This window comes from Triplophysa rosa, linkage group LG6, assembly GCF_024868665.1.
Source record: "Triplophysa rosa linkage group LG6, Trosa_1v2, whole genome shotgun sequence".
Classification (NCBI taxonomy): domain Eukaryota; kingdom Metazoa; phylum Chordata; class Actinopteri; order Cypriniformes; family Nemacheilidae; genus Triplophysa; species Triplophysa rosa.
Window position 1 is genome coordinate 3,560,154 of NC_079895.1, and position 27,630 is coordinate 3,587,783.

The 27,630-nt window shown below is 39.4% G+C and overlaps 1 protein-coding gene across 2 annotated transcripts in view; it reads left to right on the top strand.

Annotated features, from left to right (window-relative positions):
- Positions 1-27,630, top strand: part of hdac4 (histone deacetylase 4) — a 162,945-nt gene that overhangs the window by 82,834 nt on the left and 52,481 nt on the right. For both annotated transcript variants that reach the window (XM_057336386.1, XM_057336387.1), the window contains 9 exons: positions 5,040-5,278; positions 11,046-11,196; positions 12,458-12,578; positions 14,100-14,218; positions 23,302-23,430; positions 24,032-24,144; positions 24,498-24,614; positions 24,896-25,094; positions 27,327-27,520. In XM_057336386.1, coding sequence (XP_057192369.1) covers positions 5,040-5,278; positions 11,046-11,196; positions 12,458-12,578; positions 14,100-14,218; positions 23,302-23,430; positions 24,032-24,144; positions 24,498-24,614; positions 24,896-25,094; positions 27,327-27,520 — 1,382 coding nt within the window. The remainder of the gene's footprint in view (positions 1-5,039; positions 5,279-11,045; positions 11,197-12,457; positions 12,579-14,099; positions 14,219-23,301; positions 23,431-24,031; positions 24,145-24,497; positions 24,615-24,895; positions 25,095-27,326; positions 27,521-27,630) is intronic.

A 27,630-nucleotide genomic window follows, 5' to 3' on the forward strand; every position in this document is an offset into this window, starting at 1 on the left:
TCTCTTGTTCATCTGAACGTGGCCTGTAGAATACTGGGGCTCTACTGACGTCACCAGTACGCAACTCTGATGCGATCTCATTACCCTGGGCATCTCGGCTACGGTCAGGGGTCAACAAGGGACGCTGGTTTGGAAAGGGGAGGCGTTTGGCTATAGGCCCGGATTCACAGTGCTGTTCTGGAGAAAAGAACATTTTTTGCTAAATACATTTTTTTGACATGGTACTCGTGGCGCAGGATGTGATGCAACATCCAAAGCGCGCGTCTTATGCCTTGTTTCCTTTTTTTGGGCCAGTAAAGTTGGACTTGGTATTTATAGCACTTATAGGCGTTGTTAAAAGCCCCTAAAATGGGGAGTTGAAAAATAGTCTGCACATTTCTCGCATACCAAACTGAATACCTTGCAATGCTACTTTGCCATGTACAATGCTACTACCGTTTATTGTAGCACTTTCAGGGCAGCACTGTTTGGAAGAAAACAGATAACTCGACTAGATAACTTCAGTTAGTTCAGACCGATCCTCTTAAAGCAACACCTTGAATCATCCTCATGCCGCCCCAAACCCACATGACTGTACCCTTGATGCAGAAGCTCAGCGACAGACAACATGAAACATAAGATGACTTGAGACGTCATGTCACCACCATTTTACTGTAAGCTTGCTTAAATATTGTAATGTTTCTAACCTAATTGTAGTCCTTGAAAAATGATCACAGTCACACATACTGTACTTCCCTGCTGACACTCTTGGCTTCTTTATTAAGTGTTAAAGTGAGTCATAAAGTACTGAATCAGCCCAACCGGATGTTCATTAAAAGATCTTTTGTGCTTTGAGATCATTTGGGTCTGGAACATTGCGGGGTGAGTAAAATGAGAATTTTTATATTTGGGTATTTATATTTTGGATTGAATCAAATGTACTTCAATGTACAGTAGGACTGTGCGATTTGGGGAAAATATCTAATTGCGATATTTTTGACAGACATTGCGATTGCGATTTGATTTGCGATTTTAACTTTTCTAATTCAAGCTTCAATTCAATATTGTTGTGTGGAGCACAGTATGGGTATAGTTACCCTTAAAAAAAAAAAAAAAAAAACATTTAATTGTTTCCATTAAAACCATTACAAAATTAATTTTTGTAGTGTGCTTTGGGCATTATTCAAATAGGGCTTACTGTTGTTCAATTGGTTCCCAACTTCCAGATTACATCACACCAATAGAATCCAAATACCAGTGTACACTATTATAGTTTCCATTAAAACAAATACAACTCCCATTGTAACCCTTAAATCCATAACATTTTCTATTGTGTTAGTGAATTATTAAAATAGTTCATAGTTTACATAGGCTGATTTATTATTGTTTAAGTATGTGGGATTTTTTAAAACAAGTAAAAAATGTGCTGAATGTTTAATTTCATCCAAGTGAAATTAGCAAAACAGTTAGATAGAATTTACATTTGTTTGAAACGCGGAGCTAGGCGTGAGTTTACACAGGGTGCGCGCGTGCGTAAAGCCTCGTCCATATTGCCAGATGCCCGAGCCGAGCCGGACTCAAGTACTATAAACGTCATTACGAAACAGGCTGTGTGTGCGCATCAAGTTTAAACGGCTCGTCCGCGAGACGCGCAACGCGGGGCAGAGACACGCGAGTATGACAGGCTGTGTGTGCGCGTCAAGTTTAAACGGCTCGTCCGCAAGACGCACAACGCGGGGAAGAGTCGCGCGAGTATGACGGCTGTGTGTGCGGTCTTCTGAATTGGACGGTTCTTTAGTATTTATTTGCCTAATATGATCGATCTGACTCTGCAGATGCCATAATAACACACACTGTCTCTCTCCTGCCTTCTGTATGTTTGTTTTTTTAATGACGGACGTTTATGCAGTTGGCTGGGGCAGTGCTGATTAGGCATAACGGAGGTGCGCTCACTCAGTTGGTTAGCAAGAATGCCACTCAAAGCGGGCTTGGAACAGACGCGTTTCCTATTTTTCACATCGCTTCCACATCGCAGCCTCTTGCGATTAGCAAATCGCAACGTCTCACATCGCGATTGCGATTCGATTTCGATTAATCGTTCAGCCCTAATGTACAGGCTTTTAGTCTTGGGTGCACTGTTGTTATTTGGATTTTTTGATTACTCTTTTAAGGCGTTTAAAATAAAAAGTAATCTTGTATAGCATTAGCAGTGCTAAAGTTATGGGTTCAATCCCAAGAGAACATGCATACTGATAAAAAATATATACCTTGAATGCACTGTAAATGCATGTAAAAATGCATGTAAACTAGAAACGTAAAATTCAATAATAACCCATTGACACAATCTCAGCAATATTCAAAACTCTGCATGCACGTTCGCAGCTCTCTCCAAAACTTTTGTCTTGTTTTATAAGCATTGTAGATGTAAATGCATGCGTTTAAGACAGGACGACTGGCGCAGTAAATGCGTCTAGCCTGGTCTCTCTGCAACTGCACCCATTTCCTCCACGGACCTAAATGTGATGCATTGCTGATGGATAGCAGTGCAGAGTGTTTGTTTTCCCAGGATGCATCACTCCTCACAAGGTACAGTACATGGTGTAATGGTTGGCCGCCGCATCCACAGCCTTGGCAAATCAGTCTCAATCAGTTTATGCTGTAGAGAGAGTGCGTGGGTGTGCGCCCGCGTGCATGCTAACTTGCTCCGGCTAGCGCTGTGCATGTCAGCAAAGCCCCTTTTGCAGGTCCAGTGTTGCATTATTTCTTTCTACGCTCGTATTGCATCATTGTGCATCATTCTAATTGGGTCGAAATACACGTTCCCCTGCGTCCCCAATGTCTCTCTTAGTGGTAACACACAGTGCTGCGGCTGTTATTAATGCTTGGTCTTATTTGTGTCCTCTAGTGTTTATCCTCAGAGAGAACAGTAAAGACTTGAATTACTGCTGGCTGCCAGTCCGTGAAGTCCTAACGCAAATGTTACCTAATCCTTCCTGCAAGAAATAATTACACTAGTAAACAAAATCTAGCTCTGCATCTGGGGGTTGCTTACGAGAAAACTGATTCTACTATCGAGAGGGGTGGATTTTTGGATTTGGGTGTACTTGGTTCAGCGACTGCACAGAAGAAGAAAGATGGAAAGAGATACTGTATAAATCCCGCTCTCATCCTCAGATGATGTAATGTTGCACTTTGGGTAAAATGTTGGCTAGTGTCTGTTTTATTGTATTACATTTCAGTGTAATTTAGTGATAGTTACTTGGAAACAATTGAGAAATGTTATTTTGCCTTGAGATTCAATATCTTTGTCATCTGTGTTTCAGTATAAAACATTCCTCTTGAGAAAATTAGTTCTTGGTTTAACTTGTTGGTTTATAATAAAGATAAAATATAAAAGAATACACAATAAAGGACAAACCTGGAAAAATAGCGAGAAATAATACATATGCATATCAGAGTCAATATACTGAATAAATAAGAAAGGAAAAACAATATGTACAACACAGTACAGAGAACGAATAGCTTTGTTTTTCTCACATCACGTCTTTTTATCTCTCATTTGGCCAGTGATTCTCATGAACTAAATTATTTCTGATTTTGGCAGACCCGAGCTGGTCAACGTTTCAAATAGTATTTATTTATTCAATTAGTTTTTATGTTTAATTTTCCAGTGTGCGTGGCATTCCCTGGCACGTTAATTACCGTTAATAGTTGTTTGTGTTTGTTTGGCCACCGGGCTTTGTTTGAACTGGGCGCCGAATGCAAATATGTTTCGCATGTCTCTTGTCAGCAAACGCAGGGCTAAACGGAGCTCTTATCTGAGCGAATTTATGCAAAGCAAACGTAGAGGAAGTAGTTCACTTGTTGACTGCTTCCTGTCCGAGCGTGCGTGGGCTGCCGGAGAGCACGGTGGTCACTTCCTGGGGCTGGGCATCAACAGACTCTTTGTGGAGCAGGATTTGCGTCAGAAGTATGATTCTGTGAAGTGATTTGGTCGGGATAAGAAGGAGGTTTTTATTTCGTGATATCAAATAGCCTTTGACATATGCCTCTGTGTGGCTTCGGGTCTTTTCTGTGGGGTCAGAAGAGCATCCTCTGACTTGTGGCATTCGGGGCATCGTGACGTCCCGCGAGCAGAGCTCTGACTCTGGGCATGAATGTGGTCAGTGTTCCTCTCAGAATCCTCTTCCATTCATTCGGGCACTGCATGAATTGAGAGGTCCCACGCCCTGGATGCTGTGTGGTGTCGGAGGCTGTTTACTGTGAATCTCAGCTTTGTTCACCTTGGTCTAGTTTTAGCTTGACAATGATATAAACAGCCATGGAAAAAATTGAGAGCTTTTCAAAATTATTTTCAGTTTTTCTGAATTTACTGTTTATAAGTATGTGTTTAGGTAAAATGATCATTTTTGTCTACTAACAATATTTATCCTAAATATCAAATAAAAATATTGCATCTATTTGCATTTATTTGCAGAAAATGAAAGCCGGAGAAACAGGTCAAAATAACAGAAAAGATGCTCTGTATTTTTTCAGGTCTCAAATACTGCAAAGAAAACAAGTTCATATTCACTTTTAAGCCACACAACAGTAATATTTGTACATGTATTTAGGAAAAGTTCAAGAAACATTTGTTTTTTATCACAGTTTTCATGTGTCAGTCTTTCACATTGCTGTTGGATGACTTTGTCCCTCCCGGGTCTCTTCATTTTTCTCTGCGGCTGTATATATATTTGTATATTTAGAATGTTTTATTTTTTTTGTGTAAAATTGGGGAATATTGTATATTCTTAGTGCACATACTACACAAAAAACGTTCATAGTTTAGATTTACATTTGGACTCACCTTTAAGACCTTAGAAACGTTGAAGACAAACTTTGAATGTTTAATCATTTTGAAACGCTTGAAGGCTTGAAATATTTCGCATGCTTCAGACAGACAGAAAAAAGTTGGTGGATTGACAGACAGAATGATTGACAGCTAGGTCCTTTTGCCCACGATATGATCCTTTTTGCTTTCTCTCAAACGGTCATTTTGATCACTCGTTCTCTCTCCACAGTTGATGTGAGTGCCGCACTGCCACTGCACTTACCCCCATCTGCCATCCCCATGGATCTGCGTGTGGATCATCAGTTGGCCCTGGCGCCCCCGGATCGCTGCGAGCAGCAGCTTCAACAGGAACTGCTGATCCTCAAACAGAAGCAGCAGATACAGCGGCAGCGGCTCATCGAGGAGTTCCAGCGTCAACACGAGCAGCTCTCTCGACAGCACGAGGTGCAGCTGCAGGAGCATGTCAAGGTGATTCTTCTCTCCCCGAGCCTTTAACCAAAGATTCTAGATATTAACAAGATGCTGCTCAAACGATGAATGAGAAAAAGTGGGACGCTCAACAACAAATTCTTTGCAGCTGAGATCAAGCTTAATTGTTGGTCACAAAAAGACTTCGTTCACGCTGCAAGCCTTAAGGCCTTTGCACATACAGTCCGATATTTTCGTATACGTTTTTTCGTATTTGGCGCGCATTTGTGTCTCTGAATTAGGGCTGTGCCGATAAACGATATCATATCGAATCGCGATAGAATGTATTTCAAAAACGATGATAAGCTATTGGCATTTTGACTCGGATTAATTTTACAGTCTAACAGAACGCAGAAATAAACACAACAACAGTCAGTCAGCATGCAGCTTTTAGCATGCGCGTCAAAGTACAAAGTCCATTTCATACTGCACTTGGCAAAGAAAACTCAACATGAGGAGGAAAACATTACTGGAAGCGGAAACAAAGGTGAAACTAACCTCGAGTTGTCATCACGCGGTTTATCAAGTGTCTTATTTTTTTCGCAATCGCCGGTTAAACAAAACAAACTTGAGGCGCAAGTGCAAGCGAGTTACTTCGAAACTCAAGCACAAACGTTTTTATATCCATCGTTAACATATCTGCTAACATGAGCTGGCGCGTATGAATCAAACCAGTGAGTTTGTGTGCACATTAAAATATTGAACCTTGTATGTAAGATGCTTGCATGATTAAAGAAATGTACTACAGTTTATGTGAGATGTCTTTTTGAAAGACTAAGGTTCACTGAATGCATTGAATAAATCCCACTACTCGAGGGAGACATTATTGCAGCGTTATGTATGTGCGCAGGTGCTGAGCCAATAGCGTTCGAATGTACGCAGTAACGGAGCCCTTTCATTGGTTGAATGTACTGAATGAATACTCCCTTTACTTAACGAGTCAATTGAGTCAAAATGAGACTGAATGAACTGGTGCATGTTGTTTATGGCCTAATAGTGTTGCAACAGTGCATAGATTATATAGATTATTTTAAATACAGTTTTTTAATTAAATATATATCAAAATAAATATCGTTATCGATCAATATAGAAAAAAACTATCGAAGTTACTTTTTTGCCATATCGCCCAGCCCTACTCTGAATTGTTATAAAAGCCCTCTCAAAATTCTTGCTACGGATGCGAAAAACGCAGAAAATCGAACCCGGTCCGAATTTTTTTATGACGGACGAAAATATCGGAGGCAGTGTGTAAATGTGATTGACATTACGTGAGGTCGTATTTATTTTTTAACGTGCGCAAATTTCGGACGCAAATTTCGGACTCGATGTGCAAAGGGCTTTAATGCTCAATTCCAATTTTTTTGCTCGGATCTGATTTTTTTGTTCGGCTGTTCACACTATTTTTAAAATGTGGCCAATATCAGATTCCAGTGTGAACTCGTGATGATTATAAACTGAATCGCACACGCAAAACAACAATAACACGCAGAATGCTGTCATACAGAAATAAGCAAGGGTCAAGTCAGCGGGTGTGTTTGACTTTATACGGTGAGATTTGAGAGCATTCCCGGAGCAGTCCTCTCTCGGGGTGTGCGCACGTCGGTCTGCATGTCGCAGCATGGAGTAGAACACACCTATAGCTTAGGTTTTACCACCGTGTCAACACGAGCGCGAGTGGTGGATGCAAAGCGATTAAAGACAAAATAACCATTAAGGCGTTTGTCATGTTGCATGGCGCCATGTCCGGTGACAAAATGTCTTATTATAATGGATTCTATAGTAATTTGTTGCATCGCATCGTGCGGCTCACGTGCGGTGTAGACAGTGCAAGGGCTTATGTTTATAATCTGATGCTTAATGTTTGGCAACCGAGCTGTAAAGTGCACTTCCGTCAACAGAGTGGTGCGTGAAGCTTTAAATCAGCGCACAGAATTGTGACGCATGTCGATCTACAATGATGCGAAAGACGCATGAATTCCGTTCAGACTGAGGTCTCATTGCCAAACGTCAGACCTGTATCTGATTTAGGACCACATATGGCAGTGGCTCAGATCAGATTTAAAAAGATCTGATTCCATGTGGTTTGTCCTGTTCGCACTGTCATGCATCTGGGTCACATATGAGCAAATTGATTTTGGTGGCAGTGTTAACGTAGTCATATATGTTGTTTTATTGTGACCTTCGTGACTTTTAAAGATTGGTCTTCCCACATTTAAGTAGGACTTGATGACTAAAATAGCTGCCCGGAGAGGTTGCATACATGGCCGCTGAGTGTGGAGTGTGGTGACTTTCGTTTGGAAATGTTTCTCTGCTTCTCGTCTCTAGTTTATCCTAAATGCATAGCTCACCCCAAAATAAAAAGTTTGTCATTATTTATTCACCTTAATGTTATTTCAAAGCCTGTCTGTGTTTTTTCTGTGGATCACTAAAGAAAGAGAATTTTCACGGAGATGGGTTTCATACTACGACAGTACTGTACATATTGAGCATGTCTGTCAAGCTCCTTAAAAACAAAATCGATAAAAAAACAACACGTTTTTTCTGCGTTTACTCTATATTGCAAGTCTTTTGATGCCAAGAAGACATTTGTTTTCATTTTAGAGCCTTGACCAAGCACCACAAATATTTTTCTCTGTTCCTCGCACATAGCTATCACATATATTCCAGTGGTTCTCAAACGTTTTTGTTTTTCTGATGTTTGATTTCATAAAACTAATGATACATTTCTATATTTCATAAAATGCCACAGAATCTGTGCCCCCCCTGGATCCATCTTGGGGCCCTCCCAGTTTGAGAACCACAGATATAGTCTGTATGATATCTTTGTCACGTATAGATCTCTTTTATACTGCCGTTTGAAGATTCTTAAAAAACTTCTCCTTTTGATTTAAATGGAAAAATAACAGTGTGTGTTTGGAACGACATGATGGAGTGTGAATGATGTCGGGGTGAAGTATTCCTTCAAGAGTTCTAGTGAAGAACTACAACCGTTCTCCTCCCCACTCCTCCTTTACTTTAGGGCTTCCCACACCTGACTTTGATTTTCCATGTCTTCGTGCGGATGGCGAGGAATTGAGTTTGTTTGGATGTTTAATGTTTGTTGGAGAGTGCGATGCAGAGCAGTTTGTGAACGGGTCTGTACGCGTTGCGGTTTCTCCAGGCAGAGCTGTTGTCATTGGCTTCTTCGCTGAGGTCTCAATGGGTCTCATTCACTAATAATTATGTACAAGTGTTCCTACTTACATGCTCAGAAAATGTTCTCACGCGAAATCTTAGCCGGCGCGTATGCATGTACATTGTGGCATTTTAAGTTGGTTTAAATTTTAGAATGCTGTGACAAATGCAAATGCAATAATATTGCTATTAATTCCTGTAGATAAATTGGTAGAGCATCGGTTTAGCAGATCATGGGTTTGATTCCCAAAGATTCCCAAAAAAATGCATACCTTGAATGCACGCCTGCCAATGCAATATAAATTTTACAAATCAATCAGATTTCTGTCTGAAAACGTTCACACAGGTACGTTCACAAACACACAGGTAGTGAATGGGAGCCGTTGCGAGACCTGCAGTGAGGAATGAGAAACTGACTCATGCGGTTGGGCGATGGACGGCTGCGATCGCTATGGGAACTCTGTGCTTGGGAAACACCAGGAGCCTGTGAGCTCAGCAGACCTCAGACTTTGCTGCGTTGCCACAGTAAGGTTTCTAGCCAATCGAAACGAAGGAGCCGAGCGCGTGCTATAAATAGCCTCGCGGGCTGCAGGCAGTATGTGAGCTAATCTCAGCGCTAAAGGGCTAAAGCGTTACGCGGGGCTTTGATGGATGCTGTGACATTTTGCTGATGGGAGGAAGAACAGAACAGATTGGATTTTTTCTGCTGATTGTGAAAGAGCCTTTTTCTGTTCAGGCTTTTCCAATGAAGCAGTCTTGAGGTTTATTATCTGATCATTATTTTGCGCACAGTGTACTAGTCACGCTTAGGGCTGTCGGGTGGTTTACACAATCATCAAGGCACAAGTACATTCTTGTGAAATCGTTTTTAAATGATAACACAAATGTAATGGATTTATATAAGGTTACAGCCAGCAACTGTTTTGATATTCGATGAAACGGTAATTTTGAATGCATCATACAATGGATTTAACAATTAGACTGTACAAACAAATTATTTGATGACATTTTACAACAGGCTGGTATTTGTGAACATTAGTTAGCTAACATGAACTAAAAACAAGCAATATAGTTTTTCAGCATTTATTAAGTTTGTTAATGTTAGTTACAAATGTTCCTATTAGTTCATTGGCTGATGTAACAGTTTTGTTGGATTACAAAAACTATTAAGTGCTGAAAATAACAAACTGAGGTTTATAAATGCTTTAGATGTTTATTGTTAGTTCATGTTAGCTAATGCATTACCTTTAGGTAATACCTAAAGTAAAATTCAGTTTACTTCCATAGCACTTTTCACAATGTTACGTTGTTGTAAACCAGCTTTAGAAAATACATTTTAGCACAGTAGCAAGATGAGAAAAATAAAAATGGGTCATTCCATGTCAACTCAACCAGAGGTCCCTGGCTCGAATTTGAGATTTTTTTTCTATTTTTACAGAAGCAAAACCAACATCTGGAGTGATGTTAAAAAAATGATGAAATGCCACAGATGAATAGTTATTAAGTAATCAATTAAATTGTAGAGGGAGGTAAAAATGTCAATTTTCACCTGAAATTTGGAATCCTATTTGGAAATTTGGAGCCTATTGAAATTTTGTATGCATCAAGGATTGCTAAAATTTACAGATTTACTAATATATATTTTGATCTCTGTGTAAAAATAAAATGATGATGCTGGCATATTTCTCATCTCATTTTACCCCCTCTAATATGGCCCTCTACAAATTAATTGATTACTTAATAACTATTCATCTGTGGCATTTCGTATTTTTTTTAACATCACTCCAGATGTTGGTCTTGCTTCTGTAAAAATAGAAAAAAATCTAAAATTTGAGCCGGGGAAATATTCAAAATTTGGTTGATTTGACACAGAATGACCCAAATATAGAATAAGGGAAAATGATATAAAAGGAAAAAATAGAAAAAAATGATAAAATACATGAAACATTTGCAATACCACAAAACGTGCATTACTAACCGTAAAATATTGTCTCTATACAGTATGTCTATACAAAGTCTATGGGACTGTATTTATGCTCTGTATTATGTGTAGTAAGTTTTAACTAGAAAAAAAAAAAAATATATATATATATATGTTTATTTAGTACAATGCAAAGCTTCACGTTTCTTAATTCTTGTATATCTTTAGTTATGCAAATTCTCGTATTAGCCAATCAGAATCAGTAATATGCCCTCGACAGTAATCCGTGGAGTGTACGTTCTTTGTGCCGTTCTGATATTACCCATCACAACCCAGCTGAGCTGAATATCCATTTGAGCGAAAACGCGGTTAAAATGAAATGCTAGTCAACAAAAATTCAGGACCCATCTTTAGAAAGCTTAGTATCACTCGAAACCTGTTTGATTCAGGAATGTGTCGAGTATTTGTGCCACACTGATACAATTAGATATTTTTTGCACATTTATAGCAAGAAACCCCCCCCAGATAAAACGTAAAAACATTTACACGTTTTGCCACCTATAGTTCATCTGTCACCAGTGGTAAATGATTCAAAGTCAGTGTAAAACACATGAATTGAGCATAAGGTGGCTTGTGTGATATTGAATAACATGTCATGTTGTTTCTCTTCAGCATCAACAGGACCTCCTGGCCCTGAAACATCAGCAGGAGCTGTTGGAGCACCAGAGGAAGTTGGAGCGTCATCGTCAGGAACAAGAGCTGGAGAAACACCAGCGAGAGCAAAAGCTTCTGTTACTCAAGAATAAAGAACGCGGCCAGGAGAGTAAGTGCTCGTCTTTTTATAAGATCATTAGATGATTAATAAAATATTAAGATCAGTAAAATGAGATGTCCAACCACATTGGCAGCTGATGTATAAACACATGGAACAAAAGGGAGCTGTGCTTTTTTTCTGGGTAAGAAGTGCAACACAAAAATGGCAAAGGTTTACATCTTAAACGATTTCAATGGTTCATGATCTACTGTATGTTGACTACAAAATCAAGTGTTTCCGTTTACATATTTATTGTCAGAAAGAATTTTGTCCCAAGGAATTGGTTGTGCAATTTTGCACCGTTGATGTATTGACAGAACATGACCGTCGAGTGTGGTGACTTTCCTTAAAGGGACTTGTCCCTTTGATTTGTGGTTTGGGTTGTTGGATTGAATTAAAAAAAAAAACGTAGACTTCTAAAGCCTGAAACCCTCCAATGCTTTAAAAAGCCAAGAATCATGGCTAAATGTTGATATGACAAGCTAGAAAAGCAATTGCACACCTGTCCTTCATAAGCTACACGATACGACACATTAAGGTTAATAGTGAGCGATACTTTGTCTAAAAGGCTTCTGATGTTTTATTCGTACCCAGAGTGCCTCTGTCAGTGTAGGTGGTCTGTTTTTTATCCATCACTGGCACGGTGGTCACCTGTTGCCTGCGCGGAGCACGTGTCGTCTGTCGCCACAGATGTGAGCGTACACCAGCGACCGCCTTTGGGGACGTGTTTACAGTCGACGGGAAAGGTGGTAATTGAAGAGCGATCTGTGAGAATAAATCTGTCTGATGCGTTCCTTTCAGAGTAAGAACAATAGCGAGACGTCTTTGTTTAATCGCTGTATTCTCTGCGGGATTACAGAATGTGGAAAGACTTTGCTCTCCATCTAATGCAGGATGAAGGAAGCATTTCTGTCAGATGTAAAGAGATATCCACACTCTGTCGGAGTAGCTGTTTATCGACACCAGAAAACAAGCGCCAGCCTTTGTAGTCACGATCAATTGGGCGCTGCGCGATGTTACCCGTCTCGCGCTGAAAAGACTATTAAGACTTTTAAGACCATTTAGAACAAGAAATTACAGCACGGCAAATTACAGGGTCTCGAAATTGCAAAGAAATCGACTGTCACAAATGCATAAAACCTCACCCGGGGCTTTTAGAGACATTTTAAAGAGAGCTCATTTTAACACAGCCAGCGTCTGGGGGAATGTCATTATTGCCCCGCTGGTTGGATATGCGCAACTTTCTTGAACCGTGGGATGTGATTGACAGGCGCGGTGGCGAGCACGGAGGTGAAGATGAGGTTACAGGAGTTTGTCCTGAATAAGAAGAAAGCTCTGGCACAGAGGAGTCTGAACCACTGCCTGCCCAGCGACCTGCGATACTGGTATGGGTGAGTATCACAACCGCAGAACCCGTGCTTGACATCGAAGAGTGAACATCATCACATGTAAGCTAAATAATGTTTTATCTGCCGTAGCTGTTTGGTTTTTCTTAAGCTCAAATTTGCCCAACTTGTTTGATTGACAGTTTTGTTTTAACACACAAAAGATGTTGCCGACTGTCACCTCTGGATTTTTTCAATCAATTTTGAGGAAGTTTCGACATCTTTCGTGTGAAAGATAACAAAGTGGTAAATTGGTAAGCGTCAGGGTGTGGAAGCGAATATGGGCGTGTTTGCATGGGTGGGTTTGTCAGCCTCCACCTTTCACACTACACAACTGTGAGACTGTGAAGGTTTTAAAGAAATGTTGGCTTCAATACAAGTTAAGAATTATGTCACTTACCCCAAGAAATTGTCATTGGTGAAAAAAGTTGTGGCTACATGGAATTACTTTTAATGGAATTTGATGGGCGCTGCATTCAGGTTTAAAAGCATAAGTGTAAACCTCAACATTTTGGTAAGCATTTACATACATTATCCAGGAAAATCCTATTTAGCATGCAAATGTTTTTATGTAAAAAGTCTCATGGCCATACGTTGGAAATGCAATAGTTATTGCCCGGCCCTATGTATTTCTATAAGTGCTTTATTGTGACCACATGGGTTGTGAGTTGAAATTATTCTCGGTGGTAATTGACATTACGCCATAAATGCTGCTGATACATCAGGAAACCTTTAAGTGCTGAATGTGTTTACACTGCAGTGTGAGTTTGAGAATGTTATCAAATGTCCTGAGGATTAAGCCCTCAGAATGACTCAAAAAGCATCAGTAGTTCTCTTGATGTTGTACACTGCTCCAATATTATGTATAAAACCATTTCAAAATGATTTTCAGTTTTTTCTTTTTACTATTTATAGGTATGTGTTTAGGTAAAATGATCGTTTTTGATTCATTTTGTAAACTATTAACAATATTTCTCCCAATTTCTAAATAAAAATATTGTTTCTATTTGCGTTTATTTGCAGAAAATGAAAAGTGGAGAAACAGGTCAAAATAACAGAAAAGATGCTCTGTATTTTTTCAGACCTCAAATACTGCAAAGAAAACAAGTTCATGTTCACTTTAAAGCCACACAACAGTCATATTTCTACATGTATTTAGGAAAAGTAAAAAAAAACCTGGATTATTATCACAGTTTTCATGTGTCTCTTCATGCTGTCAGTCTTTCACATTGCTGTTGGAGACCTAATCCATTTTGGTACCCGGCTCTGTAAATGCTTAACAACAGTGCTTGTTATTTGTATGTCGTACTCAAGCATGTTTGTTAGTAAACAGAAGGACGCCCTGCCTTTCCTTCGGGCCGCACTGATGCATTATGGGTGATCGGAGTCTTCATTGCCATTAGTTGGCAGAAAGCGTTCCAGTGCTGGGAATTGGGAGCAGCTGCGTGTGGAAAGTCTTTAAATGCTCATATTGGAGGACCGGCGCTTGTGAATGCTCTAATGTGTGTGCTGTGATTTGTTCCACAGGAAAACCCAGCACAGCTCCCTTGACCAGAGCTCGCCACCTCAAACAGGGATTTCCACTTACAACCACCCGTTGCTGGGAATGTACGACCCCAAAGATGACTTCCCGCTCCGCAAGACAGGTAGATCACATCAGTTCTTTTGACTTTAAAATTGTGGTGTGTAGTTTCTGTAGCCCGAAACAGCACTGCAAGGATGCTCATTTCCAACAGGTTGCCCAAACATTTCAATCCATTGGTGGGACAAACCGATTGTCCTGTCGCAAACTCTGTGCTGAGATGACCAAACAAACAGAGCAGTGTTTTGATTCATTTAAAGGTCGAAATACAAAAAATAAGTGGTGGCGTTTTTTTTAAATGTATGTTGTTGTCTGAGCAGTGGATGCTGGGCTGCAAGTGATAAAATTGATTCTCATTTACTTTTCTAGGAACAAACATCTGTGATTAACAGGCACGTGTATACTAATGTGGAAAAAAATGATCTGTCAGGATAATCCAAACATAGTGTTACAAAACAGAATTTAATGTGCAAAATCTTTTAATCTCAAGGTGTATGTTTTAAGCTTTGAAATTACTTTTATGGACAAAAATATTGTGCCAGCATATTCATCTATTACATTATAAATAATTCTGTACGATTTTGCAAATTCTAGACAAAGGGTGACTACTTTGTAGATGCTTAAATATAACAGAGTTCATTCATTTTGGATGCTTCATTCCCACAGTAACAATTGTGGTATTCCATGGATTTGAGGGGTTTCGCTGTTATTCTAAACTTTGGAAAATGTATAAATCATCCCAAACTTTTGACCAGTAGTGCCTATATTTTTAACTTATTTTTTGTGCTATTTGCACATACACATAAATTTTGCGTTGAAGAAATTGAGTTTTTTATGATTAGTATTATCTTTAATGAAGCACTTGACCATCAAAATGATCATTAGTGTTATCATTATGATTGTTACTTCATATCATGTAGTTTAATTTCATTTATTTATACATCCCAACCACAAAAGGCAACAACGTTACTGTAGAATTGCAATTTACAATTGTTTATATATCAGCATATTTTTTGCACTACATCAATTAAAATTGAGAGGTACATTTGCTTAAAATTGTAATAAAAAATTTTCTTGCCATTTACATGACTTTCTTTATGCTAAAGTATACTTTGTATATTTCTTTTTTCGGTTTAAAATGTGACCTGGACTTCTTTTTAAGCACTGCGGCGTGGACCCTGTTTCCCTCTGGTTCGTCATCACAGTGCCCACTGTCAGGGCTCTAGGGACGCTGTGTTAAAGATGATTCCCCAAACCCCCCCCCACCACCCTGCTGGAGACACTCAAGGGCAGACTCACTTCAGGCAGGTTTAGGTATAGCGTAAGGCCCCTGCGCTCATTAATCACTCTGGAAATGGGCCTGTCAGGGACCGCAGTACAACCCTGGGCCTTTAACACACACAGAGACCTGGTGAGGCCGGCGTAATTACAGTCCGGCCCTGGGTAGGGGGTTGAGTACATTACCGTCACAACTGTAGAAAGAAGATGAATGCACCTCGTACATAAGTTCTGCTGTCACCTTCATGACCTCGAGGTCTGCCTTTAGGTTTGAACACTTTTTTTCAATTTGTTCGCACACCTGCCAGCGTTCAAAGTTGCATGTGCGTTGCAAAAACGTTCACATTTCATCATTCACTCACCCTCATGTCATTAAAAAAAACATGTGTCTGTGGAACACAAAAGCTATTTTGAAGAAGGTTGGTATCCAAACAACATTGGCCCCCATTGACCTCCAATATATGAACACAAAACCACTGAGACATTTCTCATAATATCTTCTTTTGTGTTACACAGAAAAAAAAGACACAGGGGTGAATAAGTGATGACAGAGTAAAACATTTTTTGCTTATCTATTGCTTAAATGTCAGGGGGTTTCTCGATAAACACATTTTCTTGTAAAGAAATCTTATAAGATGTCTGATTTCTTCAGAAGATCTGTTGCTTGCATCAGGGAGGGTCAGATTATCATTTATATTAGGTTTGAGTTTCTAATAAAGTTAGCGGCCAGCTGCCACGTAACTCGTGTTATTTACATCTCAAAGTCAATTTGAACTGATTTTCAACGTTTGAGGAAAAAAAGCCTGATTTTGGAAGCTAAACTGCAGCTCAAAACTTAGTTTGGGTGGGATGTAGTGTTCACGCCGTTCATTGTTTTGAAAAGTCGTAAATGGCACAGCCCCTTCGAAATCTTCCATGGTTGTGTTTCCCATAAAAGCCGTTAACGTGGGAAACCAGCAGGCAGTGGAACGTCAGGAAAGAGAATCCGACGGTTTGAACTCCAAGCTGTGAAATGTTCTTTGTTTAGTTTAGTGATGATTGAGTTTGCGGCAGGGTTTGTTTGCGAGCCGATTCCAGCCCTCCTGCTGCAGATAAACCTCAGTTTGCTCTGGCTGGCATGGGACATTCCTGCAGTGGGGATTTGGAGAAGACGGGTGGCCCAGACCCTAACCAGAACTGTCTCTTTCTCGCTTTACCAGCTCTCAGGACAGGCTAGAGTTTGTTCTCGCACGTCTCGCGTAACCGTAGGACATCTGGAACTTTGGCTCATTGGCAAGTGCAGGCAGTACGATGTGGTTTTAGGAAAGTGAAGTTTGCAAGATCTCAAATGCCGGGCATGGTGCGAAGACCAGTGCTCTTGTGATTGTGCGTTATGGCTTTCTAAGTCTTGACGTTTTTTGTTTGTCCTCTCCTGTCGTGTGTCTTCATTGAAAGAAATCTTATTAGCTTTTCCAAGCATGTCGAAGCCGGCAAGATTTTGCAAGCTCTCAGCGTCCATAACTTTTCAGCTCCAGTGATTGCTCTTTGAAATTTTCCTCCGAAATTCATCATAAACAATGATTTGCTTTTAACAGCCTTCGGGTGTCGAGTAATTCTTCCTCAGTGTCTCTTCGTTGGAAATAGGCCATTCGAAGGAAAACGCTCTCGCGACGTCACACGATGCGTTGTGGTTTTAGCTCTCTTCTCATTTGCGCGCAACGTGAGTCGCCTCCGGGCTACGTTGAAAGCGCTCCTCGCGTTTGTTGACACGTCAATTTTCGCTGGAAATTTATAGGATTAAGAAGCGTGGCTGGAGAAATCTGGAAGGAATTGAACTTGAGCTTTAAACACAATTACACTAATCAGCCCGGAGGTTGCAATTTGTGAGTTAATACCTGCTAATAACAGCCGGGGTTCATGCTGAAGAAACAGCGATGCAGGGAGGGTCTGCTGTGTTCTGTACTGTATTTATCAGCTGACGCACTTAAACAGATGGGAAACTAAACCTTTGATGCTCTACGCAAGGGGAACATGCACAGCTTCCCAATGTCACAAAAATAGTTTGAACTTTCTTTGTGCAGAACATATATATGTAAGGGATGATGTTGTATATGGCTAGTTGACGAAAAAATCATACATATGTCCTATTGTGTGACATAGCAAAATGTATAAAACGAACTGTTAATATTACTTTGCTTTATTTTATTACAATTTATCATATAAAAAAGCATAAATTGTGGATTTGAAATATTTTATTAGTTCATTTATAGCAAATACAAACCTTTCAAAAGGTAAAAATGTTTTATAGTGGCTTTAAGTGAAGACACAAAGATGAATTTTACAAGAGATGCTATCTCGTTAATGTTATTAATTTCATTATATATTGTAATATTTACTATATTTTATAATTTTATGAATTCTTATATTTTGTAAATATTGTACGATTATTGTATTGTAAACTGTAATATATTTTTATTGTACATTTTCTATTGTACTCCAACAAAAGAAATTCTATTTAAAAAAATTTTAATTTTAATTTCTTAAGTTTTTCAACGTTCAGACAAAAGGTTTTTAATATCATAAAAATGAAGGGTCGCATGACTTGTCTTGTTTGTCATGATAAAGTCTGTGTGTAAAGACAATGAATTATTTATTACTCTATTTTTATGTATATATTTTTGTGATCTCGTCACTCTTCTTGACAGTTCAGATTAGGGATATCAATTTGGGTCTTGTAAGATCTTTCACATTTTGTTGTGACATCATAGGAACACAATTTAGTTGTAAGACAAATGCTACTATTGTTTTGAAAAGGGTCGGGGTGATGCTGTGCCAGTGAAGAGCCGCTCCCCAGCCTGTACATGCTGTCCACTCAACACGGCTTCTGTTTTCATTCTAAGAGCTCATTTCCCTTATCTGGATCTAAGTGATTTTTAATAGCTGGAGGGTGATAGCTTCTGTATGTCATTTCCCCTCATCGCTGCATGCACATCCTGATCTTCATCTCATCTTCTCCTCAGCAATCTTCATCATCCTCATTATCAGACCAAATGTGTCTTCAAGATCTTCTCTTGCATTTCATTTTCAGAGATTTACTGCATCTGCAGCTTTCTTTCTGTCTTTGAAACCTTATGTTGTATTTTCAAGCTCATTTAAGAACCACATTGATCCATTACTTTGTAAAAATAGTGAACCGCTTTATCAAAGTGCCTGTTAGGGTCACCGTCACCCGCGCGAACGTATTTTTGCCAGGGTAAAACAGGGCTTAATTTCAACGCGGGATTGCAGGGATTTCGTATCATTTAAAGCATGACATCAAAACGCGAAACAGTATGACTTTATTCTAGAATTTATTTCCGCAGTCAGCGCTGCACCAGCCCTCTCCTTCTTTCGCTGTCGAGCAACGCGTGTCTCGCGCTGATACTTTACCAAAGTGAGCCAAAGAGCATATTCACTGATTAACGTTCCAAAGCCAAATGTTTTTCAACTAAAACAGAATAAAACAGTTAATGGCCCGTCCTGCATCAGAAGTAGACTCTGAACTTCAGCTTGCGCATGCAGAATGTAAGCGTCTGGTGCGCGATACCTGTGACCCGAGTTGTAGACGCGACGCGGTGCGATTATAAGAGACGGCATATAAAACAAACACATAAACGCATGTTATAAGTATGACTATATTGCCAAAGCACAATCTACTGGACAAAACTACAAGCTGTGCGGCAGCAGTTTAACATCAACCTGTAATAAACCGTGGGCAAATGAACCATTCACGTGATTAAACAAAACTGCAGTGCACGCTGTAAGGTGACGGCACATAAAAATCAATCCGTACACATACTGACTGACTGTAGACATATCAGCCACAATGTCAAATGAAGAAATATATAATTGTCTTACATTACTGCTGTCCTGCATGCAAAACTCCAAATTTGGCCTTTCTTTCAGGGTTGACACTGATGAAGTGCCATTAATGTCCGAACTGTCCAAATTCGTTTTGGCACTCGTGACACTCAACCATCATTAACGAATGTTTTGACGTCATGACACAAATATGTTGTCATTGTGGCTTAGCTTTTACAGTGATGCCATTAATGTTTTCAATAAATATTAGTAAATAGACAAATAATTAATAAATAAAAAAATTGATCTTAGTTTCTTTTTTTTGATAAAACATGTTTATTTATTTATTTTTGACACCCGCTGCACCCCTACTTCCCGTGGTATCCCGTGAGCCACACTTCTGCCATCTCAACAGTTTTTTGAAGCGTGGCATGGAGTCGTCCCTGCTGCCCAGAAGAAAGCTCATTCATTTCCTGTACAGTTTCTTGTCGTGGCCTGTGCTTCCTGCCGGCCCATCGAAACTGTGTAGATGTAGTTAATAGCTTTGTTTTATAATCCACTGTGTTGGATCAATAGCTTTTGGATTTTAAATTAATGTTTAAATGTGCAACAACAAATATCTAATGGAAGCTTTGGGACGATTGTGTTTCTTTCGTTGATTCTTTGAAATGCATAAAATTGCAGATTTTAACTTCGTTTGAGCTGTCATAGATGGGGATGCATTACCCATTCATGAAAAGCCCATTTCTTAGGACAAAAACACTTAGCTCAGCTCATATTTAGGGCCGAGAAAAGAATATAAAAAATCGAAGATCTATTTAAAACTTGCTTGGTGAAAACAAATAGTCTAGCTTTGTTTTTAATTTTTTTGTTTTTACTTTAATCCTCTTTACGTTGGTGTATGCATGTGCGTGTGTGAGTAACAGCATACACTCTAAACAATTTAAGGACATTTTAAAGCTGTGAAATAAATTAAATATACTGTTTAAATTGTGTAAGTGTAATTAAAAGAATTGTGTAAGTGTAATTAAAAGAATTGTGTAAATGTAATTAAAAGAATTGAGTAAATCTGAGTAACTCAAATATTTCCATTAGAATTCACGAAAAAGTGTATATAAAAAAAATATTTGTTAATTAAATAAAAAAAATTCTAATAAACTATGTCCCACAAAATCAGTTAAATGATTTTAAAAGATTTTATTAAGTTAATATAACTGTTCATTTTTGTCATATTTGTGATATGAGTGTGCGTTCAATGTTTTTACATTTTTTGGACAATAATAATTTGTACAATGATATCTAATTTGTGAAGTGTTACTTCCAGGAAAACGTTTGCTTTGAATTGTCATTTTTATTTACTATATTTGATATATCTAGTCTACATATGCAAATATTACAGTATTTGCAGATATCTATATAACTTTTTGCAAAATTAAAACAAATTAAAAAAAAAAAAAACACTCTAAACAGGTGGGGTTGCTTTCAACTCGGGGTTGAGCAAAATATGGACAAAACCAATGGTTTGGTATAGGCTGTGGCTACCCAACCATGGTCTGAAACAACCCAGAAACTTGGTTTAAAACGATTCATACCCAAGGAAAGCATCTGAACTGTATTGAAGCAAGAAGCAAAAAACGACCTTTGCGTAGTTCATGTTACAACAAAAAATAAGCACCAGAATGACATGACCAAATTTTTCCCCATTAGTCGAAAAGATTGTATCATGTTGACCAGCCAGTGAAATTCGAATCAGTGAAACTTTGCCGGCAACGTCCTAGCAACCACATAGCAATTCAAAAGCAAATACTGATGACAACCGCATAGCAACGCCTTGGAAACCACCCAGAACACCCTAGCCATTGTTAAGTGCAGGAAAACACCGCTCACATTTTCCTGAAAAACGAGAAATTTTTTGTCTGCTTGTTGAATTATATGCCGGGTAAACACGTAAGCCGAAACTGGAACGTTGCTGCTAATGCATGGGCTTTAATGGCAGGATGCCGAGCTAACTTTAACAAAGATGTCTGGGAATGTTCCTATCACTTACGAGAAGTGCCACACTTATATCTACCTAGTTTGATAAGCATAACCACAAGATTGGCTTTTCAGAACAGAAAGCTCTTTAGGGTGTGATTGAAGTTACAGAACGATGGCTTTCCCCAACCTAAAGCTCTTAGAGAAAGTAGCTCTTGAACTTGCATGCAAAATTCATGCCTTACAGGTAGAAAACTTGGCTAGGCTTTTAGACAAGGTTAAAACAGTCAAAACGTGTTTTTAAGAAATATTCTAGTCTTTTTTAAAGGATTAGAACCATGCTTCATTTGTTTATGTTTTTTGGTTTAGGTTTCTTCACAGGTGAGATGATGGGAGAAAAGTCCGGGCCTGCAGGCATGACCCTCAACGTGAACTTTCTTGTATCGGTAATGACCGGCCCCGGCCTAGGGGCGGGCCTGTCCCGACTCGCCTGTCACTCCCGGGAGCGTGCGTGTTTGCAAACTGTTTATTCATTTGCAGTGTTTTCACATAGACTTGATTAAACTTTGGGCGAGGTGCTGTGCCAAGCTGGACGATGTTCAGTTTTCGGTTTGCATCATTGTATTTCTGAGAAAATGAAGGTTCGTGGGCACAGTGTGTGGCCTGAGAGATGCTCCTTTGTGAGGATTAATTGGTTGCTCGGGTCAGGTCAAACTACTTGGGTATTTAAGATCAAATTCAGTCTTTAAAGCTCATCACAATCGAACAGACCGTTGAGCGTGTTTCTCATATCTTGGGTCATGAGGAGAGGCAAATTGTGTTTATACTGGTGTGGGAATGGCCGTTACTCTCTTCCAATACCCAGCAGAGCCCCGGTTTGGTTTGTTTTGTGTGTGGGTAGTGAAAATGAACTGATCTCTTATTTCCTCACCACATAAAATATCTTTCTGGTTTGCAGAGAAATGTACCAAAAATAACCAAACCATATTTGTTTTTTACCAAAGGATACAAGTCTCTAGTGCAAAACCTAGTGAGCTGTTTACGTAGGCGGCATCACAAGCGTGCTCTCGAATTAATCTTTTCTACATATTCAACACAGTACAACGCATTGCACATAAGTGTACTCCAGACACAATCTTTTTTAATAAAGAATGTATAGTTTGAATGCACTTTAAAGGGATAGAAATGTACTTACTTTTGAATATTTTGAAGAATGTTGGTAACCAAAAGCCGTTGGTCCCCTTTCACTTCTGTTGTATAGGCACAAAACCAATGCAAGTCAATGGGGACCAGCGGTTTTTGGTGACCACCATTCTTCAAAATACCATCTTTTGTGTTCTGCTAAAGAAAGTGAGTCATAGAGGTTTAAAATGAAAAGAGGGTGAGAAAATGATCCCTTAATAGGTCAATTTACAGTAGGTAGGCAACATAATTGTACCTCATTCTAAAGGCTTGTCCACACCGGGACGATAATCGCAAGCGTTTATCGTCGACGTTAACACCTCGTGACTAAACAAAGGGTGCCAATGTGAATGTGCACACCGACGCACAAAACGGCAGGTGTAAAAGCGTCATTAAAAAAAAAAAAATCTGTTTTTCATTAACCGCCATCTACTGTATGTCAGGGAGTGAATTTGCACGTTCACTCGGCTCATCACCAGCGAAAATCGTTTGGGTATGAACGTTGAAAAACGCTTTGCAAAATGTCCCGGTGTGTACAAGTCTTAAGACACATTCTGTTGTCCAAAGTCTAGCATTGCATGAATTCTTTGTGAAGAAGGAAATCCCATGATGCATTGTGACAAGTTGGCAAGCAAAATGAGAAAAAGGTTTTATTTCAAATACAGTTTCTTCAGTACGTATTATATCAAATTCAGGTTTACAGTAGCACTATTAGTATGACTAGTATGAGTTGGGATGCTGGACATCAATGCATCTCAGTAGGTTTTAAAAGCGAGCATGTCTTCATCATTTTTTCTTTCTGCTGTTGTTGTTGTCGCACAGCAACGTCCTACAGCGAAATATCTGTCTTGTTTTTGCTTTGATCTGATGACTTGCTTCTCTTCTTACCGTCAGCTTCTGAGCCCAACCTGAAGCTACGATCCAGACTGAAGCAGAAAGTGACAGAACGCAGGAGTAGCCCGCTGCTGCGGAGGAAGGACTGCCCCATCACCTCTGCTAAGAAACGCTCACTTGACATGGCTGGTAAGAGAATGCATTACATTATTAATAACGAAACCCTGGTTTAATACTGGTTTAATAACGTTTTTTTTTCCTTTGGATCGATGCTGCATTTTTATTTTTTTAGGTGTAAATATGATTTAAATTGTACAAAAGGGAGGTGACAGGAATAAGGAATAAGCAGAAATAAAACATGATGAGGGCAAATTTGAACGTGTATCTCCTGCATGAGCCCCACAGCTCAATGTAATTGGGCATGAACTGGAGGAAATATTAAAATTTAGATGCCCAAATCTAAAAAGAAGATTAAACTATTGAATATAGAGGAACTGTGGGAATCATGTTTAGTAAAAAAACATAAATCAAAAATGTATTATATATTAACATCTTCGTAATTTTGCCTACAAATTTTTGACGCTTTCAACCAAAGCGACTTACACTTATTCAAGATTTTATTCAGAAATATTCTTTAAAATCAAAAGATTATAAAAAGATTTTAGTCATGTGACCCAAAAAAAGGGTATTTTAAAGGGGTCATGTGGTGCGAATACGTGTTTTTCTGTGCCTTTGGGGTGTTATAAGTTGCTTCAATTTCTTTTAAGTTTAAGTTATGTTGTTCTTTCAGAATCGGCGTGCAGCAGTGCTCCTGGTTCTGGTCCCAGTTCACCCAACAACAGTTCAAACAACATCACCAATGAGAACGGCATCGCTGGATCCATCTCCCACAGTCCAGTGGAGGTACAGCACGATGCAAACGTAGCACGACTGCATCCTGGGTTTAGGGTCAGTTCACAGTGATCATGACTCCACAAGAGACAAAGGCATCATCATGAATTAGCTCCTATTATTCATTGATAATCTTTGCTCTGGCATCAGTCTCGAGGTTTGAATCAACACGAGCGCTGGTCAATGATACACCTTAGCTCGGAGTGTTTCTCTGGGAAGTTTTTCCCCTGCATGTTTTCCATACATGGACAGCCACTTTTCTGTCAAGGGGTCCCGCAGGGGTCCGGAGAGCGGCTCGACGGCTGTTTATTTTCACGGTTTGAGTTTATTAATCTGTGCGTATGTTTGCTTGCGTGTCGTTTCAGGCATCTTTGGCACACAGACTCGCGGGCAGAGAGGGTCCTGTTAGCCAGCTGTCTCTTTACACATCACCATCCCTTCCCAACATCACTCTGGGCCTGCCAGCCACCGGCCCTTCCAGCGTGAGTCTTTTTCACATGTGTCTCTCAGACTCTCCATCACATGTGTACACAATACACACACACACAAACACAGAGGAACCCCTGCCTCGACCGTTAGGGGTCCATGTGTGGCCTTTCAGCACCAGTTGCATTTCAGAAAGAGCCTTTTGAAACACAATGACTGACTATGACTCACTGACGCAAGCAACGTTCTCCAAGAAATACAAATCGAAGGCTCCCGTGGATTTACGAGGAACTGCGTTCTTTAGTTTTACGATCACATTCTTCCTCTGTTTAAACAGGTGGCATCAGGCCAGCAGGATGGTGACAGGCTGGCAGTGCCAGGCTTGCAGCCAGGAATGCACATAACCACTCCGTTCTTGCCAGGGGCCCACCTGCCTTACCTGGCCGCCTCCTCCTTAGAGCGAGAGGGCAGCTCTGCACACAACACTCTTCTCCAGCATATGGTGCAGTCAGCCACACAGAACCCACTCGTCACAGGTCAGTCTCAGTCAGAATATCTGACACCTGGATGCATGATTCTTCAGTCCAGCATGAAAAAGTTGTGAAGAAAAATGTTTCATGTTTAGTTGGAACAAATTTGGTGACCAGTTATATTAAAAAGAAGTAATTGTGTGTAATATTCAACATTAATGTACTTGAGACAAAACACCTGATGTTATTCAGGTTAGTTAACATGTTGGTAGTATAATCAGATTACTCATATTAACACTATATAAGAAATTCATTTGAATCTTCTCGATAGGGGTTTCACAATATACTGATATTGACAATAACCGTGTTATTAAAAGCCAAGATTATCAATATTCTACACATATCTTAATATCGTAAACTATTCAGCATCCATTCAGAATTTTGCCTTAGTTACAGTGGTTACAAACTCTCACTCTCTGCCTCCATACACATGTATTTTGAGTGTGATTTGCTGACTGAATAACCAACAAAACACAATATAAACCAAATTAAAGATAAATTTCACTGATGGAATCAATTATTTCTAAAAAAAAAAAAAAAAACGGTAATACTTTACAATATGGTGCTGTTTGTTAACTCTAGTAAATGCATTAGCTAAAATTAGCTAACAATAAACACATTTTTTCAGCATTTATTAATCCCTGTTAATGTTAGTTAATGTCAATACAATTGTTCATGTTAGTTTATGGTGCATTAACTAATGTTAACAGACACAACGTTTGATTTGACAAATGTTTTAGTAAATGGTGAAATTAACATGAACTGAGATGAATAAGTTCTATACTGTATATGTATTGTTCATTGTTAGTTGTTATAAGCTAATGCAAAAACTAAGTGTTAACAAATAGCACCTTATTGTAAAGCGTAAAAAAAAGCCAAATAAATATCGGGATAATACCGACAGCGAAAGTTGGCTGGCTACGATAACCACATAGCGAAAAATCTGATACCGTGACAGCCCTAATTCTCATGTGCATAAAACATAAGCTTTTATTTATTATTTATTTAATGCTCTACATATTCCAACAACCCGTGTCTGCACCACATTCACAACAGAGCTGATGTGCCGTTAAAACGTTTTTCTTAACTTTAGGGGTCCAGTAGAGTGAGTTGTTTTTATACGTTTCATCGGTTAACTAATTGCAGAAACAAAAGACAGACTTTTTAATTGATTTTTAAAATATATTGTTTCATTTTATTTTGTTAAAATTAATATATAAAATTAATATTTTTACAATAAAGCTGCAATTCATAACTTTTTTTAAACATGCAAGTCACTTTACACACGTTTCTTTAAGTCAAGTGACATCATCAAACTGCGACATCGTACCTGAAAGTTCAACCTAAAAATCATTCTTATAAGCTTTTCATTGTGAATCAGGGATTTACACATGTAGTTCATCAATGACTGACAAAAGTTACAGATTGCAGCTTGAATATGTAACTTAAGTAAATACAGCAGAAGGAAGTAGACGTCTTGTAGGTACAGCAGAAAAATGTTGTAATTTATTAAATTATGACTTGCATACAGGAAACTTGGCAAAGAAACTCGGGGATAGAATTTAATCAAAACGAATGATATGATCTCTTTAATGTAGCTCACAGCGAAACAAATGGTCTGATATAAATGATGAAAACCTCTGTTCTCTTTGTGGATGTGGTGTATTGGTCGGGTGTAATTAGTCTACCGTAGGTTACGCAGCACCCTTTACAAATTGGATTCAATTTCCTGCGATACGCACTAAAGAAAGCTCATTTTAATCAAATTAGTCATAGACGGTGTTAATGAGCCTCCTGATGTGCCGGGAATGATTTCATAAGAGGTGGGAGAGAGGGGGGGGCACCAGTAAGAAGGGGTCAATACTCATTCTGAGAACAAGAGAGAGACGCCTCGCTGGCGCAGTCAATTCAGACTAATGATTTGTGCCATCACGGACCGTCACTTTAAAGGGAGGAAATCTTCTCTCCGCCCACCATTGTGAGGGAGACGAGCGAATCCAGCGTGCAGGAAGTGTGGAGCGGGAAGGTCAAGGGGAGGCGGCGACTGAGAGTATCTGAAGTGGAGCATCACTATATATCTAGTTGTCAGAGTGAATCTATGGCTTTGGTGATCTGTCATTTTAGTGTGGTTGTGGAGGCAGAGATTGATACAAATGCGACATTCACGGCTGTTAATGTTAATTTTAAGCATCAAACGTAGTCTTGATGTAACCCAAAGTCCACGTGTTGTGTGTCCAGGCCTGGGGAGCATGCCCCTGCAGTCACATCCCATCCACAAGCTTCGACAGCATCGGCCCCTGGGACGCACGCAGTCGGCTCCTCTGCCTCAGAACTTTCAGGCTCTGCAGCAGCTGGTGGTTCAACAGCAGCACCAGCAGTTCCTCGAGAAACACAAGCAACAGTTCCAACAGCAGCAACTTCACATCAGCAAGGTACAGCGCTGTCTCTTTAGCTCCCTTAGTCACCATGGAAACCAGAAGGATGTACTGTACGTTCCTTTTATAGTCAAAGCGGAAGCGCTCCGCTTGTGTGAATGTGGGAC